The 11,941-nt window shown below is 40.2% G+C and overlaps 1 protein-coding gene across 1 annotated transcript; it reads left to right on the top strand.

The window, feature by feature from the left end:
- The first annotated feature begins 2,183 nt into the window (after positions 1–2,183).
- Positions 2,184–10,492, top strand: pop4 (POP4 homolog, ribonuclease P/MRP subunit). Its single transcript, XM_008405013.2, has 7 exons — positions 2,184–2,358; positions 3,332–3,387; positions 3,537–3,763; positions 3,860–3,937; positions 4,021–4,082; positions 4,422–4,523; positions 8,315–10,492. Exons 1-7 carry the CDS (start codon positions 2,352–2,354, stop codon positions 8,449–8,451), a joined length of 669 nt encoding a protein of 222 aa, XP_008403235.1. The 5' UTR covers positions 2,184–2,351; the 3' UTR covers positions 8,452–10,492.
- The last annotated feature ends 1,449 nt before the right edge of the window (positions 10,493–11,941 follow it).

Genomic DNA, 11,941 nt, shown 5'->3' with positions numbered 1-11,941 from the left:
TTTTGGCAGTGCTTTGATCATGTTAAGCAGCAACTTATATTAAAAAGTGTTTTATTTCCGTTTGAAAGCTGCCCGCTTCCATGGAAGGACAACAGAAAATCGCTCTTATAAACATGTAATTACTGAAATCACGATACCCTCACTTTGTATCTCTCTGAAAAATGAAGCCATTTAAATGAAGAAATCCCTCAATGGGTGATGCCTCGATAGAGAGCGTTCATTTTATAGCGTTAACACCGGTGCTGTAAGTGGTCCGGTATGAAACGGGTGTGATAGAACAACAGTACCACAGAACATTTAAATTTCAACAATCAGAATACCAAAATTGTTTCCGTTGTTTTAAAAGGTTTATGTCAGTCTGCCTTTTCCCCGTCAATACACTTCCCGACCGCCCTGCACCTTAGGGGCTTAAAAAAAAAACACGATGCGCACATTGCGCAAAACTCTGAAACAAGGAGAAGCGGGTCATAAAACAGAGCAACGAACTAGATGTGAATTATGGCATAAAAACAGAGAATCCGACGCTGAATAGTGAAAAAATCAACACATGATGTGAAACATATGATGATTAGGAGGCGCAGCAGGTAATGAGTGAAGATTACTGATGGTCAATAAACAATAAAATAAATCTAGCAACAGGAAAGAAACGGAAGTGGACAAAGAGAGGATAAAACCAAGAGAGGATAAAACTAATCAAAAGAAACTAAATGGAAATGAATGAAGAACAAATGCAAGAATAAACTAAGAAACTAAAGTAAATACAGAGTAATAAACTGGTATGGCAAGACCTTTCGAGCAATAATTAATACAGTAAAGAACTGATCACTTATTTATGTTTTTAATTAGATTTGATATATTTATTTCTTCAATATTATTTTTCATGTCAGTGTTAATGTCATGAGGCTGATGACTCCATGACACTTTGAATTTGACTCATTAGGATTTGATTAAGAACCAGATTTGTTCTTTGTAATTTCTGTCCAGTAAAACTATTAATCTATAAATCAATAGACAAGTCTATATAAAGATATAATCCATGTTTCTGTCTCATATTTGTATGGCATTAAAAGGATCTAGAACTTTTGTTTTTCCACTGAAAGCTCTGGTTTGCACAATAAATGCCATGTGGGTGAAGTTTTATGGATGATGCTCTGATGTCCCATTCTCCTGAAGGCAGCACAGAGCTGCACCACCAGAAACTGACAGAAACACTGAAGAGGAGAAGAGTTATGATTAATGTAGTTACAGTTCTATCCATGTTTTAATGTTGCAGAGCTCAGTCGTTTTGCAAATAGTTCAAAGTTTAAACTGGCATGTTGTACATCTTTTATCTGGTAATTTTGTGGAATATTTAACAATATGGCACCAAATAAGAATATTTTCCACTCTGATTGGCTGCTGTTAGGCCTACCAATTTGAACTTGAATGTTTATTACATTTTTCGTAGACACCTGTGAAAATAATTTCTATTCCCATGGCTTTTTTTTTGTTCTCTGGGAAATTATTTTTGATGATTAATACAGAATCAAGCATAAAAATCAATACATCTACAATAGTGATAGTAATATTAATAATAAAATAATGGTCAGTGCAAAGTAGCCTGCAAATTCTTTGGAGGGGGCGGTGAGGGACCTGGATAAAGGTCCCTCACCTGGACCTTTATCCAGGTGAGGGACCTTTATCCAGGTCCCTCACCTGGACCTGGATAAAGGGCCAGCGCCCTTTTTTGGGCGCTGGCCCAAAAAAGGTTGAGAAAAAGGTTGATTTAGGATACAAAATACAGTCGATGTAGATAGAATCAGAGGAATAAACAGGAAGGAAGAGATAATTATAAATAGAATAAGAATAGTTTCCTAAATTGAACTCTTTTTAAGATGGGGAAACACCTTACTGGTTTATGTAGATGGTGTGATGATGTAGAAACAGTGGAACATGTTTTGATTAGAAAGTATGAAAGCCAAAGAAGATTATTAAAAACGGAACTAGATGTTAGAAGGGAATTAAAATTTGAGAAGGTGATCGATCAGCTGAATAGTATTGAGGGGGAAAAGAAGATTTTTTGTTTTTTAAAAAACGCTGGGATCTGTAAGAGAATTTGAGGTGTAGATGGTAGGAGTCAATAGAGGGCAGTAGTGCAACGAATTGGATGCAAGCTGCCGTTAAAACCAAAAGAAGAAGAACAACAACAAACAAACACACACACACACACACTCCAGCACAGTAGATGACGATAATACATCTTAACGTTAGATGTCTGATGTCTTACTTCCGCTTCATGCAGGAAGCTAACGGAGTCGATGGTAGTAGCTCTCGTCTAGAATCTAGTCTGCAGTCAACATTAGAAAGCAGCGATGGAAGGTGAGTTAAAAGTCCGAGGGAGATAAATGTTGCTCAGCGGACCGAAATATTCACTTCTTTCGAGTCTAGGACACACACGCACGCGTTTGCGTAGCTATCTTTGTCCCCACAAAGACTTTCCATTAACTTCCAATCATTTCTACAGCCTAAATCTTACCCTCATCCTAATCCTAACCAAAACTCCATTCACAACTTAGTTCCCTGACCCAAAAACAGCGTTCCCCTTGTGGGACCAGGCAGTGAGTCCCCACAACCTAGTATGTGTCAGGAAAATGGTATCCACAACGTATTGCAAACAAACACACACACACACACTTCTGTGTGTTGTTTGAGAAATACCTAGAATGTGAAGTGATAAAAACTTTTCATTACAAATAGTTCAAAAAAATTACCTCACAGTCAAAAGAGACCCAGAGAGGGTTAAGACTGCTTTCTGAAATAATGAGATATTGCAATGGTGCGGGTCAGAGCAAGGTTAGAGAGGAGAGAGGGTTAGTAACAGATGTTGGCCTCTTTGACTTGAAGTAGCGTCATCTGTCTTGGACCTTAGCAGAACACGTAATTCCACACTATCACTTTACTTTGCATACTCACATCGACCATACAAAGCCAGGTCTCCACGGCACGTATCTTTATACGTGTTCAGCTGCCTCACAAAAATCTGTCTCTAAAAGCAGTGTAACCTGAATTCACTCACTCAAAACGGAATATGTGGTGCAACCAAATCATTTTTAAGAAAAAAGCAGCTCAATAACTGTCAAAATAGTCTACCATATTTTTCACAACCAAAAGTGGTTCTTTGGCTGTCTTTTTGATATTACTGGATTCTTCCAAAACAAGATTACAAGACCTGTAAAACTACTTCTGAGGTATTGCTTAATGATGTTAGCAACAGTATTATTTACTGTATTCTGTAAAAATATTATGTCCCATTATTGTGTAAAATTTGTAATTTGTTTGTGTCTTTCAACAGAAGCCCAAGTTTACAGCAAAGTTCCTCGCGATCTAGTGAGGCATCTTGGTGTTGAGGTGAGCGGACTTTCTTTGATTGGAAGTTGCACATAATTTTGTTGAAAATTGATGAGGTATGCAACATTCACCTGGGTTTCTTTTTGGGAAACAAATTCTTTTTTACATCTCACTGTACACAAACACTATTGATGTTGTCTGTCTTGTAGCCTCACAACAGTTCTAAAGCTGCAAAGTTTACTGAAGCCCATCTGAAGCAGTGCACTCAGCAGCCAAGCCGGCTGGATGTGAAGAGCATGCTAACTCATAAGGCTGTGCTGCTGGGCTACAGTCGGCCCAAGAGAGACACAACCAGAAACAGGAAGAAAGCCAAAGGACTCAACGCACGACAGAAGAAAATGATGAAGGTATTCCACATCAAGCCTCAACACCAGAGGTTAGTTGGGGTGATGTGATATGTGTGTGTGTTCGGAAAAAGGGAGGTATTTTTTTTTTTCTAAATTCCCCGTCATGGCTCTGTTTGGTTTTGCAGGTATGAGCTTTTCCTGCCGCTACACCAGCTATGGAGACAATATGTTCTGGACCTGTGTGGTGGACTCAAACCGACAGCGTAAGTCAGTCCACCACGAGGCGGAGTTCCCAGATGTCCAACTTCTTGCTGCTCCTGGTAATTGTCTCCATGTTTTCTTCCAGGAATCCACAGTTTGTGCAGCAAAAGCTTTTGAAGGCAGACTTGCATGGAGCCGTCATCACAGGTAGATTTCCCATTAAAGAGCCTGACCCTCAGTCACCATTGATCCATTCAGGCTGCATTGTTGGTGGGAAAAAGAAACATTTTTTCCTGAGAATTTCCCTGATTCATAAAATCTGTCTGCAGATGGAAGGAGTCAGAACCTTTTCCTTTAAACTCATGAATTTCCTGTTTTTATTTCCTCTGACTTTTGTTGCCACCGTTTGATTCATTAGCAGGAAAATGTGTGTCACAATCTTAGAAACCTTACCTGAATGCAGTTAGCTGCTGCAGTGACCCAACAGAACACACACTGGTGTCAGCTTGTGACCTGCAGACTGTAACATGCTTCTTTCTGTCACAGTGGTGCGCTCTAAATGTCCGTCCTATGTGGGAACTACAGGGATTCTCATGCAAGAATTCAAACATGTGTTCAAAATCATCACCAAAGAAGACCAGGTCAAAGGTCAGTGAAACTGTTCTGGGTTGTGTGCATTTGTACCTGATGGCTGGGCTGCTCCTCACCATCAACTGGTGAAACTTAGTCTAGGGCTCATACTTCAGCCTGAAGTGACTCAAATGTGTTTTTTTTTTTTTTTTTGTTTTTTTTTGTACTTACACAAAATGTATCTGATCTCTTCATAACAATCTGAACAGCTCAGATCTACAATGTATAACAAAAGTGAGTACACCCCTCACATTTCTGAAGATATTTAAGTATATCTTTTCATAGGACAATACTGACAAAATGACACTTTAACACAATGAAAAGTAGTTTGTGTGTAGCTTATATAACAGTGTACATTTATTCTTCCCTCAAAATAAATCTATATGCAGCCATTAATGTCTAAACCACCGGAAACAAAAGTGATTACACCCCTAAGAGACTATCCTCCTAAAGGTCCAAATTGAGCACTGCTTGTCATTTTCCCTCCAAAATGTCATTTGACTAGTTAGTGTTACTAGGTCTTAAGTGTGCACAGGGAGAAGATGTGTTCAGTTTTGTAGTACAGTTCTCACACTGTCTCATATTGGTCACTGAAAGTCTCTCTGAGGATCTTGAAAGACAAATTGTTGTGCTACATGAAGATGGCCAAGGCTACAAGAGGGTTGCCAACACCCTGAAACTGAGCTGCAGCACAATGGCCAAGATCATCCAGCATTTTTTACTGGGTCCTCTCAGAACAGATCTTGTGTTGGTCATCCAGAGAAGCTCAGTGCACGTGCTCAGCGTCACATCCAAATGCTGTCTTTGAAAGACAGGCACAGGAGTGCTGTCAGTATTGCTGCAGAGATTGAAGAGGCAGGAGGTCAGCCTGTCAGTGCTCAGACCATACGCCACACACTACATCAAGTTTGTCTGCATTAGGAAGAGGAAGCCTCTTCTGAAGTCTGCACACAAGAAAGCCCGCAAACAGTTTGCTGAAGACATGTCAACAAAGGACAGGGATTTCTGGAACCATGACCTGTTTTCTGATGAGACAACGATTAATTTGTTTGCTTCAGATGGTCTCAAGCATGTGTGGCAACAATGAGGTGAGGAGTACAAAAATAAGTGTGTGACGTCTACAGTCAAGCATGGTGGTGGGAATGTCATGGTCTGGGGCTGCATGAGTGTTGGATAGTTATATTTCATGAACTCCAATCTGTACCGTGAAATACTGAAACAGCCTGATCCCCTCCCTCTGGAAACTGGATCACAGATCAGCGTTCCAGCATGATAATCACTCCAAACACACCTCTAAGATGATCACTGCTTTATTGAAGAGGCTGAGGGTAAAGGTGATGGACTGACCAAGCATGTCTCCTGACCTAAACCCACTACTTACAGTGGAACATGTTTTATTGTTCTGCTCCTATTGAGAGAAGAGAACTGCTTAATCTACAGGACCCGCTGCACCTGGACATAGTTTAAAATGTTATTTTTTTGCTAAGGAACCTTAGACTAAATTAATAGAAAATAGATTTTAAGAATGTACAGCGTCTACTGTGAAGCGGGCATTGTACCGGTCCGTCGTGGTGAAGAGAGAGCTGAGCCAATAAGAAAGCTCTGGATTTACCCGTCGATCTACGTTCCCACCCTCATCTATGGTCATGAGCTTTGGGTCATGACCGAAAGAACGAGATCACGGGTACAAGCGGCCGAAATGGCCTTCCTTCGCAGGGTGGCTGGGCTCTCCCTTAGAGATAGGGTGAGAAGCTCGGTCATCCGGGAGGGACTCAGAGTAGAGCCGCTGCTCCTCCACGTCGAGAGGAGCCAGTTGAGGTGGCTCGGGCATCTGGTCAGGATGCCTCCTGGACGCCTCCCTGGTGAGGTGTTCCGGGCACGTCCCACTGGGAGGAGGCCTCGGGGAAGACCCAGGACACGCTGGAGGGATTACGTCTCTCAGCTGGCCTGGGAACGCCTTGGGATTACCCAGGAGGAGCTGGAAGAAGTGGCTGGGGAGAGGGAAGTCTGGGCCTCCCTTCTGAAGCTGCTGCCCCCGCGACCCGAGCCCGGATAAGTGGAAGAAAATGGATGGATGGATGGATTTTTTCTATAACAATTTAGTATCCCAATTCACACTCCACTCCAGTTGGTGGCAGTAATGCCCCAAAACATTGTCGGGCAACCGCCATTGAACGAGAAAAAGAAAAACAACTAAACAATAATGCTGCTGACTTGTAATATGTCAATAAAACCCAATAGGACATCTTTGGGGCATCCTCAAGCGGAAGGTGGAGGACCGTAAAGTCTCGAATATCTGCCAGCTTTGTGATGTCATCATGGAGGAATAGAAAAGCATTGCAGTGGCAATCTGTGAAGCTCTGGTGAACTCCATGCCCATGAGAGTTAAGGCAGTTTTAGGAAATAATGGTGGCCACATAAAATGTTGACAGTTAAGGAACTTTCACCAAGGAGTGTACTCACTTTTGTTGCCAGTGGTTTAGACTTTAATGGTTTAGACATTATTTTGAGGGAAGAATAAATTTACACTGTTATATAAGCTGCACACAGACTACTTTTCATTGTGTTAGTGTCATTTTGTCAGTATTGTCCCATGAAAAGATATACTTAAATATCTACAGAAATGTGAGGGGTGTACTCACTTTTGTGATGCACTGCATTTTTTACAAATGCAATTTGGACCACTTGGATTTGTAATCCTAACTCCAATACATATCGTTTCAAATGTGACGCTTGTCTGTCGCATTTATCTGACCTGAACATCATTGATACTCGTCAAACGTCACTATTCTGCGTCCTGATACGCAGAAGAAAAAGGTTCCACAAGATGCTGCATGTAAACAACCATTTGTTTACATGCATGACATTTATTTGTCATGTCGTGATATCAAAGTGCGACGCATACAGCTGGCTTACCAAAGGATTGTGCTTAAAAATAATAATTTGTAAATGGCTTAAAACTGAGTCACTCTAAAGAAAAACTGAAGATACTAGTGGAAAGAAAACAGGAATATTTTTGTGATGGGAACAAGTTTGTTATTGAGAATTGTTTTTTTTGTTTTTATGACTTTGCTTGCTTATGATGCTCTGCCCACATGTCAGCTATTGTTTTTTTTATTTCATTAAAAATTATCAAGTTAATTTATTTAAATACAATTGCACTATTAAATATAAAAATTATCCACCCATTTCTGGTGGATAATTTTTATATTTATCCACCAGATAAATATAAATATAGCAGAAACAAAGATGATTTTTGTTTCTGCTAAATCTACTCAACTTTATTTTTCTTTTATTACGCTTCTAAATTACAAATAGTCCTAAAATGTTATGAATGCATACAACACTCAATTTATTTTTTGATTTCCAGGTGTTTAACATAATTGGAAAGCTTAGAATCCACACTTTCAGAATTTGTAAATAACTAAAAACACCCCAAATAGATGTTCCTGGTTTTTGTGGCAGTCACATTTAGAAAATGGCACCAAAGATGACAATATATGACTTAAGAGACTAATATTTTCATTTCTTGTTGTATTATGTTAAGATGATTTGTTATTGCATGGCAATTTCAAGTTAGAGTTGGAGTTTGAGAAACTCTGACATAGAATCATTATAACTCCATCTGAAAATGTTGAAGATGCCAAACCTTTCAGCCACTGCCTGAACATTTGCAATGGATATCATGTGAATATCTAGAATGTTCAGAGGGGACAGTTCACAGATACAGATGCTGTGAACTGTCCCCTCTGTCTGACTGGGAGACAGGTCTCTGAACATCTGCTTGTTTTCTTGTCTCCTGTATCCAGTGATCCCAAAGAGGAACAGTGTGTTTTCTGTAGAGATGGACAGCTTTGTCTCACACATCTATGGAAACAAAATGGAGTTCCGAGCCAGTGAACGTTCTGCCAAGAAGTTCAAAGTGAAAGGAACTATAGATCTCTAAAGGAACCCAGCTCTGTCATTTCTCCTTCCCCCTACTGGATGATGAAGAAACTGCACACATGCCAAGCATGCAACAGGGCACATACTCCAGTCTACACAAACAGCTTGTGCAGAATTCTGTTCAATTAAGAGTTATACAGTTTTGAATCGTCCAGAATTTGATCTTTTTTACTTTTAGATGCATTTGGAAAAATAAAAAGCAAGATTCTAAAAATTTAAGCTTTTCTGAAGGATAATAATCTGAATTTCTGACAAATAAATCAAGTATATTTGTATAGCATATTTCAGTAGCAAGGCAGTTGAAAGAGCTTTATATCATAAAAATACAAACTGAGCACAGTCAACAATTGAAACATAGCATTTTGTCTGACTTCATTCATTGTTTTATATGCAGCAGATTCATTTTCCACAGTGCAACTCATTTTTCAGTTTTTTAAATCAGTATATAACCCAAATATATATGGAAAATAAAAAAGCTCAATTTCACAGCATTTTGGGCCCTCAGACCCTTTTAGGTTTTGAAACTAATCCAGTACTAATGTAGGCCCCGTTTACACGACAACGATTTCGGGTGAAAACTGAAGAGTTTTGTTGCGTTTGTAGTGTAGATTTACACGAAACCACCGAATGTTTTCTCTGACAACGGCACAGATTGAAAACAGGTTCCAGAGTGCGATGTTTCTGAAACGTACCGATGTCCGTTGTTGTATAAACAGAGAAAATTGATCTTTTCTTCCAGAGAATCCCCAGTTCATGCATAGTATGACGCAAAACATAACTGCTTCCTACAATCCACAGAAGAAGAAACTACTCACAATGCTGGTGTTACTACAATTCGTGTTTCCCCATCAGATACGGTTCCCTCAGTGTCTCTTCACCATTCCGCACCGCCCAGGAACGGCGGTGCGGAATGCTTTTTTTATGCTTTTCAATATTTTGCACATCAAAAATGCAAACTCTGTATATAAGTGTGAGTACTGTTTGACCTTCTTTCCCTTTCCTTTACCTCCCAGGTGGCAAAATACACGGCTGCTTGTTCAGCGCTCTTATCTAGAGAACTACGGACCAACCCGGCTCCAAACGAGTTTAACGGGGAGCATCGACTTATTTTGGGGGGTCAAAATGAGTCTACGTAGCTGAACATAGACAACATCAACAGCCTACAGGCTAGTTGTTAACAAGCTTAAGGTGCTGTATTGATATTAGCTACTCATTGTTTAGCTATCATTACCTGCATCCAACAGCTTTACTCAACTCAGTCGGTTAGTTTGGGGGAAAAACTGTGCAAAGTTATTTGCGTTTTGCTGCCAGGGGCGGATCTAGAAAAATATTTACAGGGTGGCAAGAGGGGGACAGGAATTTTTTCAGGGGTGGCAGCATATATAAATAAAAAAATAAAATAAAAATAAAAAAATATAAATAATACGTTTCATTCTCACATTTAGCTCACACAGACCTAACATTGGACTTAATTTACTTGATTTACTTGTTGCAAAATATTGTTTTTAACTTGCATTGTTTCAAAATTTGCTTCATTTAGCACTGAGGATTAAATATAATTTCTTAATATAGTATAGTTAATTATTTTTATGTCTTTCATACTCTTGCTAATTGATATGTATTACTGGATTGGACAGCGCCTATTAGTTGCTATGTGATGCATTGAGTTATGTCCAGAAAACCATTTTATCCCAATGAAGGACGAGCAGAAATCTGTCACAAAAATATTCGTAGCGCCATCATTTGTTATCAGATATATCTATTAAATACGACTTAAAATAAAGAGAAAACTGATGTTTGATAAATTCTCTGTGATAAAAATCTATAAACAGTTTGGTTTCTTTTAGTTCTGTCAAGATGTAAGAAGGGGCAAATTTCTCTTATATTGGTCAATCGTTTTATTTTACATATGCTGTAGGAGCCCTAGTTTGATGATTAGTTCAGTTTTTGTCGCTTGTTTAACTTTTATGAATTGCAGTGGCTGCAGTGCGCCACAATAAAGGTACAATAAAGCTGATAAACAGGTGAAGAATCAAACACTACTTCTGCCTTTTCTCACTCTGTGTGTCGACTTTACACGGACCCGTTGCCATGGCAACCGACAGACAACAGCTCAACGAGCAGATAGAGCAGAGATCACAGAGGGGAATCAACACCAAAAAAACAAACATTTCCCACACAAAAAAGTAGCAAAAACACCAAAACAGAACATCCAGTCTGCTACATTATGCTGTCAGGCTTAATGTCTATATTGTCATTATTAATATATTTTCGCCTGAGCACAGCGGTGGTTGATTAGCTGATTTAAACACCTGCTCTACTGATAACTTGGTGTGCGGGTTGACCTGTTTTAGTGCTGACGGAACCAAAACACACCGAACTGCGCAGCACATGTTAAGGTTATCAAAGTCAATAGAAGGCTAGCAACAGTTAGGCTGGCATAACTGAACCACTGCTCACTTGTTCAATGTTTTCTTTAAGTTAAAATTTTTTCCTCACCTGTTAAATCTGAAGCCTTTGTTACCCCCACATGAGTGTTACTACATGACCCACCAAAATGTTTTTTGGAGTGGAACGAGCAGATGATGGCTCGACGACCACAGTGCCCCCTAATGACAGCGGTGAGGTGGACGGAAGCTTCCCCCAAACCACATACTCCTGTCGAGGAAGGAGGGTGACAGCCTGTCTGAGCCTGAGAAACGCAACGCAGCAGCTGCAAAAACTCCTCACACTCTGGGTTTGCTGTGTCTGACGTAATGAGTTCCCAGTACCTCGAATCACTTTTCATTCTTTGAATAAGGGGCCGGAGCACATTGCTACCAAAGATGAATTCATCATGTTGGCCAGGTGTCGAAAATGTTGGTACTGTAAATTTGAAGCCATAGATCTCATTGTTCAACTCATAGATGCATCGAGGCTGCGTGAGAAGGCCACCACACCCGACGAGCACCACATTCTCTGGGACTGCAAGAGGGATCAAATCAACACCCGCGGCTCTTGGTTAGCTCTCTGCCTCCATGCTCAATGTGTGCTCAATGTGCATGACATACTCCCAGAGTCCAACATACCCCTCAGTGTAGATCAGTCACTCACTGAAACTGAGGCATAAAACAAATCACTAGCCCTCTGAACTCTCTGTGACCCCAAGAAAACCACATCACTGTTCTCAGGTGAAGCGTTACAACACTCAGTATAACTAGAGCGTGCATCTAGTGCATTTGTGAGGGTATTATCCACACTGCCCATGCTGCCCCTCTCATCACACGGGCTCTCTAGTTTAAACTAGGGTAGTGGGAGGATGGCTGCAGTGTGTGATGAGCAGCCTGAGGACAATCCCTTTTAAATCCTAAAACATGAAGTGGCATTGTCAGTTGCTATGACAACGAGTCTGCGTAGCTTGGTGAATACAGATCACTTTGCTGTGAATCATAGCACAAAATTAATACCTACATTTTTAAGTTTCACTGAGTTAACGCGGCTATGGATGACAT

Source organism: Poecilia reticulata, chromosome 3 (assembly GCF_904066995.2).
Source record: "Poecilia reticulata chromosome 3, P_reticulata-male-v2, whole genome shotgun sequence".
NCBI lineage: Eukaryota > Metazoa > Chordata > Actinopteri > Cyprinodontiformes > Poeciliidae > Poecilia > Poecilia reticulata.
The sequence above is the reverse complement of the archived record's forward strand: the minus strand, read 5'-3'. Positions and strand labels throughout refer to the sequence as shown.